Raw genomic sequence first — 7,610 nt, forward strand, 5'->3', positions numbered from 1 at the left:
ATAAAATGTGCTGCACACATCTGAATATTTGGGTTGCACTGTTCTGGAACAGTGTTGTAAATACAACTTAATCACTGATTTCTAGTCGTGTCCATTTTTGGAAGGCCAAACAAAGTAGTTTCGCTTTCACAATGTAACACAGCGTCACACACAGCGGCCTTGAGTGAGCAGAAGCCGGGGGCTAGTGTGAGGAACGGCCGGAGGGCTAGAGTGAGCAGAGGCGGCGGATTCGACGAAGGAGCGTCCGGTGGGCTTGCGGCAACCACATGTGGCGACCCCGGGCTGGACTCCGCTTCGTCCACGGTGAAAGCCGATCCGGCGATCCACAGCGCAAAGTTGATGTATTTCCTCAGCAACCAGCACGGATCAGCTCTAGGCATGACGAAGCGGATATCGTCCTCTTTTGGAAGGCCAAACAAAGTAGTTTCGCTTTCACAACAAAACACACAGCGCCTTCACGACATGGCAGCGGCGGCAACAATACTACAGCGAGAATAAAAGTTACGCCTTCTTTCTTTGCGTGAACATTTGGGCGGCGTTATGCAAATCTTCCCACATCGTGACGTAGACATGTGGGGGCGTGTTAGAACGAGCCGTTTTAGGTAGGTGTGGCTGACTCTTAACTTTTATAAAGAATATCTCTTTGGATTTGAGACTTTAGTCTTTGCAACTTTACAGATCTTCTTTATGCACCAAGAGCTTGTAACACTTCAAAGAGAAAGGAAAAATTGAAATCGCATCATATGACCCCTTTAATGCTCGATTCTGATTGGCTGACAGACGTTTTAAGGCGATGATTATTCGATAACTGCACTATACAGTATGAAGTCCATTTTTTTTTCCATATTGTGAAGTACATCAGAAACAGATTATGGGAAAAAAAATCTAGAGCGGGGATTTAGTTCTAATTATCGGCTGTTAATTTGATGGAAGCAGATCTAAATGCGAGCTTGCGGTCGATTATAAGGAAGAGGTGGAGTTTAAGCAGACCATATGATTGGAGAAGTCCAGCATGTCACCAGAAAGAAGTCTGTCATTTCACCAGAAGATTGAGTTATGTTAATTGGTCCTTAATGAAAAATATAGGAATGCACAATATATTGATTATCAATATGTCAATATACAAATGTCATTTTAATAATAAATGTGCCTTATATAGCCTAATAAAACTATATTTTTATTTTTAGTGTCTCTTTTTTCACAAAATCAATGATAATTTACACGAATGCCGTTACATCTGCTAATTAAATTTTCTTTATTTCCAACAGACATACAAATGTTTTGATGCTGGTGATGCAAGTTTTGACAACACAGAATGGGATGATTTCACTGATGGTCATGTTGGCAAAAAGAAAAAAAAGGTGATTATGTATACAACATATGTTGCTCTGTAAAATATGTTAAAACATTTGATTTGATCAAAGAAAGTTGGTGATTAAACTTAATTTTGAGTGGAATTAATTTTTACACTGTACACGCTATTTGTAAATGTTATTTTATGTCATATTAATCATGATATTACTTTTGTTCCTCAGTATCCATACCGGAGCCAAGCTCTGTGCTGCAGTCTGTGTTGGTACTCCAGCCGGTCAGTACCCACATTCAGAAGTCACATCCATCGCAGTCACTGGAAAGATCTGAATGTGGCCTGTTTGTTAATGTGCCCCTACTGCCCATTTGTCAGCTCTCCAAAGGTCACAGAGCAACATATTCAGTTTTTCCACATGCTCCCATCAAAAACCCATCATATACCTCTTCCCAGGAACCCTAGCCACACTTTGGCCCACACACCGAAAACAGTGTCAGTTACAGTTTCCGCTGATGCTGCTGATGACCGATACACGTGCGCAACCTGTGGCTATCATGATTCTTTACTATATGTGATGAAGAAACACGTCTTGGTCAACCACTATGCTGTGATGCTGGATCGCTACTTTGGGCTCGGCTCGGACAGTAAGCAAAAGACTGACGGCGCATCAGTGAAATATCACTGCAAAGTGTGCAAACTGCCTGCAGAGACCATTGAACATTTACTCTATCACATTTTGAGTTCAGAGAAGCACAAAGACCTGCACTGGCAAATAATGCCTTGTATAATAGAAAAAGACTGCACAAACCAAATGGCTGGACTACAGAATCTGCTGAACCTTGCGCCAAAAGCGATGCAACAGGTCACGTTGCTCGCAAGGCCGAACTATGTGCCACAGCAGATGCAACAAACAAATGGAAATGGTACTGTTCTTCTGGCCGGCCCAAGCAGCACGGCTGCTTTGTTTTGCTCTCCTGGTGCAGGGCAGATGTTTTTGTCCCCACAAACACAAGCTTTACTGTCGGGCACGACTGTTGCCGCTCTTCAGAATGCACAGCATCCGCAGTCCCCCAGCGGGATGCCGCAACTCCTGCCTACCTCTCCAGTAGTGAAGCCGATCAATATGATGATGCCAAACATGCCGCAAAGCGCACCTAAGATGGTACCTATCACTATGGCCATGCCCAGGCTACCGCAGACCCATCAAGCACAGCAGGTTCTTCTTCCGCCTGGCGTCCAGGTCAACCTCCCGGGCGAAATGGGTGTAAGGTCGCCAATTCTTGTTACTCAAGGTCTTCAGCTGAACCAGTCGGTTCCCAGAGCTCCCCTCATAGCCTCGCAGTCCGTGCGTCTCATTCCCACAGGCAACAAAGTCAACGGTGTCCCAACCTACACTCTAGCGCCCGTTCAAGTCACGGTTCCCGTCCACGGCGGTCCCGCTCAAGTGGTACTGGCGCAAAATCAGATTAGCCAACCTACAAATTCAGCGGTGGTGCCCACGGGTCTCATGCCTACAGTTCAGAGGGCGATAAACAGAAATTCTGTGCCGAATGAGTTGGCCGTGCTTGCACCGTTTTTGAAGAAACATGACGATCACACAGTCAAGTGCCTGAGGTGCAAGATTTTACTGACAGAGCAGGGGATTTTCCAGCATTTGTTGCATGGCTTGAAGTGTCTGTTCTGCCCTCAGATGTTCTACTCTTTCAAGCAGATCATGGAGCACACCAATAAAGAGCACAGTTTGAAAATCAAGGAAAATCAGCATTTCATTAAAGAACAGTTTAGTCTCGACTGTGACGACGAGGGGAACCTCATGTTCAACACGTTTAATCTGAACACAGATGTGCCCAAAGATCTTCTTGACAACCGAGAGCTCAACCTTGCACTAGTTACCAGCTCTCAAGATAAGCTGTACATAAAGATGTATCCAGACAAGGCAGAATATGCAACAACGTTGAAGACGACACCTACCGCCTGCCCATTTTGCCAAGTAAAGCTCCAGAACTCTGAGGACTATGAGAGCCATCTTCAAACAAAACACCACATCGTTCCCACCATTCATGCAATACTAAAAACGCCTGCATACAAATGCGTATATTGTTTTGGGGTGTATACCGAAAAATCGACACCGAAGACAATCTCCATTCACGTGCAACGGTGCCGTTGTGCTCCCAAAGCCGTCAAGGAAGCAGAGAGGCAACTGAATCCAGATACAACGGAACGTGATGATGCTGATTTATGTAATTCTCCTCAGATGGCCAGCTCTTCAGACGTGGCCTGTCAGGGCGGCCTTGAAATTGCCAAGCCAAAGAGAGAAGTAATCACTCCGAAGAACAGGAGAAGGAACTCTAAAGTTCCAAAGGTAGAAGTCCCTGAAATTCCAGCTAAGCTCGTCTTGGAACCAACGGGAATGGAGAAGACATCATTCGAGGACCGAAAAGACTTCCTTTCGCTGTACTTCCACAGAAAGCCATATGTAACGAAGACTGAAATCGAACTGCTAGCTTCCCGTTTGTGGATAAACAAGGCTGACGTAAAGGCTCACTTCAACAGCAAGCTCACCAAGTGCTTGAAAGCAATTCAGAAGAAGAGGGTTTGTGTACGTCTTGGGTTCAAAATGATTGAAGTGAACAGGGTGAAGCACAACCTCTTCATTCCAGAGGTGAAGCCTGTTAAAAAAAAGGTCTTGGACGAGATGAAAGATGGCAGCCTCGTTCCACAGGTAACTGTTAAAAAAGAGGACATGAACGAAATGAAACATGACCTCTTCATTCCAGGGATACCAGTCACAGTTAAACAAGAGGATGTGAGTGAAATGGGACATGACCTCTACATGCCAGGGGTAACTGTTAAACAAGAGGATGTAAATGAAATGGAACATGGCCTCTTCATCCCAGAGGTACGGCCTCTGTAAAAATGGCTAAACGGTTTGTTAGATGAATTATGCTTGTATACAGCATGTTCACACTAGGATGTAAACCATTGCAAAATATATATTTAAAATTACTTGATTTACACATTTATAAGATGGCTTGCCTCTTGGCATTAGTACATTTGGAAAAAAGGGGAACCTACAGCAATGCTGAAAAGACTCTACACTCTACATTTTTTTATTGTTGTATATAGTTCATATGATGACGTTAAAAATATTTTTTTTGTTTACATATCTTTATTGCAAGAAAAAAACACTGACCTTTCCATCTTATATTAGATATATTAGGGTCATACTTTTGTTTGTTTGTCTGTTTTTTTTTTTTTCACTTGTAATATACATTTGGGGACGTCTGTAGTGAAATAGTTCTGCGTCTAACATTTTATATTAGAACTGTACAGAAAATGAAGACTTTGTTAACTATTACTACTAACTAGCAAAATTAGGCAGCGTTTCATAGCTGTATCACCGGAAGGGAAACTTTATGGTGTTTTCATGCTCTTTTTTTTTTTTTTTTTTCGCCTTGATATAATACACTGTAATTATTTCAGACGTGAAAAAAGACAAGTGCCTCCATGTCCTATTTAAAGTTTGCGGTTGTATTTGCCTCTTGGAATAAACGTGACTAAATATTACAGATGTGTGGTTTACTAAATAAATTGGTTGTGACTGAACAAGCAGGATATTCTTTGTTATCAACTTATTGGTATTTTATGTTTAATTCAGCATTTTTCATTACATTTATTATACATGGTCATAACTGAAACTGCTTTTTAAATTTACGACTGTTATTTTTTTATTTTTAAATTAAGTTAAGTTGCTATGAGGACTACAGTTATCACAAGAACGTGAATATAAATGCTTGAGGAATCAGACAACTATTGTAGTTTGTAAACAGACTACATTACTAAAAACATGCTTCAAAATTTGTGGTTTAGGTTTGACAATTTATAATTTATGGTGTGGAACAAAATGTGAAAACATTAAATAGAGTTAAATAGCCAAGTTACAGAAGTAAAAATCCCATTCATATTCTCCATAGGGTAAATGATTTTGAGACCACTTCGAAAGTCGAAACCTTTCAGGACAGATCTACTGTGAGCTATGAGGTTGTAAATCGATGGTATATGCTTTTGTTGAATCTATCAGCCTGCATTATTCATATTTTTTTTAATTGACATTTTTATATCAGTAAAAATATGATTTAATCAACAATGGAATTCCTGTTGAAAAACTATATTACCCAAAGAAATCTTTACCTCCTCACCCAAATCTTGTACCTTTGTCTTATTTTACATTTTATTTTCTTACATTTTTTTTCTGATTTTCAAATATAAATATTTGCTTTGCATAAATGTCTTTAATGTTGGGATTCACCTATTAGCTAATTGTTTTAGTTCATGGCTTGCAACTCAAGATTTAAAATAATCCCTATGGAGAAAATGAAAAGAAATAAAAAACTTCCAGAACCAAAGCGCCTGAGAAAGAGGCAATCTGACGTGTCGTCGATCGACTCGATCTGGGTTCAATTACTTCACCCTTCGCCCTCAGGCTCAGACAAATGTAGTCGATGATGCTAAAACTGTAGCGTGAGTGCAAGGATATACCAAGCTGGTGATCATGCTGGCTGTCAAAAGAGTTGTTTGCTCTAAAGAATGCTCATTTCGTCGATATACGACTGCATTAACAAGCATGATCTATAAAATGACAGCACGACCGGAGACACAGCGCTTGTCCTGGGCTGGTATGCTGAAAGAAAATAGTATTCATAGCTCAGTTTGTTTGTCTGGAGGCAATAAACTGATGAAGATGCTGGCCAAAAAGAAGTGAGTCTCGGTTTTGTATAATTAATAGATAAAGTTACGCCAGTTTTGACTATAAAGTTGCATGATATTATCGTTCTTTACAGGAAAAAACAATGGTATGAATCTCCTCTGCAGGTAAGAATTCTTCTATATGTATATAAAATTCACTTCTTTATTTTATGTACCGTATACTCTTTTAAAATAGCGCAAATGTTAACGACTAAGCCGTGTCGACTCTGTAAGCAGTATGACTGTACGCATTAAAACTGATTTACTGGTCTTTTACACATTTTGCCCGTCCAGGCCTCAGCACTTAGTCAGCCTGGCTTTCTGAAACCATCAAAGCGAAATAAAGAGGACAGTGTTCGTGTGAGGACTCTCAACATCATCATCTACAAAGCAGTGGTAGACTTGCTGAGCTCCTATGAGGTCAACTCAGAGATCAGTGCCTACAATGTGCAGATTTCCAAAGTAGGATATGCTCTTCCTTCGAAATTCCTTACCATAATTAACCACATATATTCAACAATTAAAAGGATAGTATACCCAAAAATGAACATTCTGTCATCACTCATGCCATTCCAAACCTGTATGACTTTCTTTTACTCTGCTGAATACAAAAGAAGATATAGTTTTAATATGTCCATTGTAAAGAGAAAAAAAAAGTACAGTTTTGGAATGACATGAGGGTGAGAAAATTAGGATTTTTAGATGGACATTTTTCTTCACAGATGTCGTTTACAGTACTTCCCTAAACTGTCTTCTTGTCCACGCAAGGTTTCACTATCACCAGATTTCTCTGCTTGTCGAATATACTGGAAGACGAGTTTGTCAGCTGAGCAAGACAGCCATATTCAGCAGGCTTTAAATAAATGTGCTCCTCGTATCCGGTATGTATTTTTCATAGTATATTTTATTTTAGTTTTAAAGGGGTCATATGATGCGATTTCAATTTTTCCTTTCTCTTTGGAGTGTTACAAGCTCTTGGTGCATAAAGAAGATCTGTAAAGTTGCAAAGACTAAAGTCTCAAATCCAAAGAGATATTCTTTATAAAAGTTAAGAGTCAACCACGCCTACCTAAAACGGCTCGTTCTAACACGCCCCCACATATCTACGTCACGATGTGGGAAGATTTGCATAACGCCGCCCAAATGTTCACGCAAAGAAAGAAGGCATAACTTTTATTCTCGCTGTAGTATTGTTGCCGCCGCCATGTCGTGAAGGCGCTGTGTTTCGTTGTGAAAGCGAAACTACTTTGTTTGGCCTTCCAAAAGAGGACGATGTGGCTTCGTCATGCTTGGAGCTGATCCGTGCTGGTTGCTGAGGAAATACATCAACTTTGCGCTGTGGATCGCCGGATCGGCTTTCACCGTGGACGAAGCGGAGTCCAGCCCGGGGTCGTCACATGTGGTTGCCGCAAGCCCTCCGGATGCTCCTTCGTCGAATCCGCCAGCCGCGCCGTTCTCAAGCCCGCTGCCTCTGGTCACTCTAGCCCTCCAGCCTCTGCTCACTCTAGGCCGCCGCCGCCGCTCACTCTAGGCCGCCGTGTGTGACGCTATGTTT

General features: G+C 41.4%; 2 protein-coding genes across 2 annotated transcripts in view; both read left to right on the forward strand.

Moving 5' to 3' along the window:
- LOC107699502 (ADNP homeobox protein 2-like) overlaps positions 1-4,876 on the forward strand; it is a 7,818-nt gene extending 2,942 nt beyond the window's left edge. Inside the window, exons 3-4 of the mRNA XM_016500763.1 lie at positions 1,269-1,361; positions 1,536-4,876. Of these exons, the coding sequence (XP_016356249.1) occupies positions 1,269-1,361; positions 1,536-4,223 (2,781 nt within the window). The 3' untranslated portion in view covers positions 4,224-4,876. The remainder of the gene's footprint in view (positions 1-1,268; positions 1,362-1,535) is intronic.
- Positions 4,877-5,747: 871 nt separating this feature from the next.
- The window catches only part of LOC107699468 (putative ribosome-binding factor A, mitochondrial), a 3,193-nt gene continuing 1,330 nt past the window's right edge, over positions 5,748-7,610 (forward strand). The window contains exons 1-4 of the mRNA XM_016500719.1: positions 5,748-6,067; positions 6,151-6,181; positions 6,350-6,517; positions 6,824-6,936. Of these exons, the coding sequence (XP_016356205.1) occupies positions 5,862-6,067; positions 6,151-6,181; positions 6,350-6,517; positions 6,824-6,936 (518 nt within the window). The 5' untranslated portion in view covers positions 5,748-5,861. The remainder of the gene's footprint in view (positions 6,068-6,150; positions 6,182-6,349; positions 6,518-6,823; positions 6,937-7,610) is intronic.

This window comes from Sinocyclocheilus anshuiensis, unplaced genomic scaffold (genome assembly GCF_001515605.1).
Source record: "Sinocyclocheilus anshuiensis isolate Anshui unplaced genomic scaffold, SAMN03320099.WGS_v1.1 scaffold670, whole genome shotgun sequence".
Taxonomy (NCBI): Eukaryota; Metazoa; Chordata; class Actinopteri; order Cypriniformes; family Cyprinidae; genus Sinocyclocheilus; species Sinocyclocheilus anshuiensis.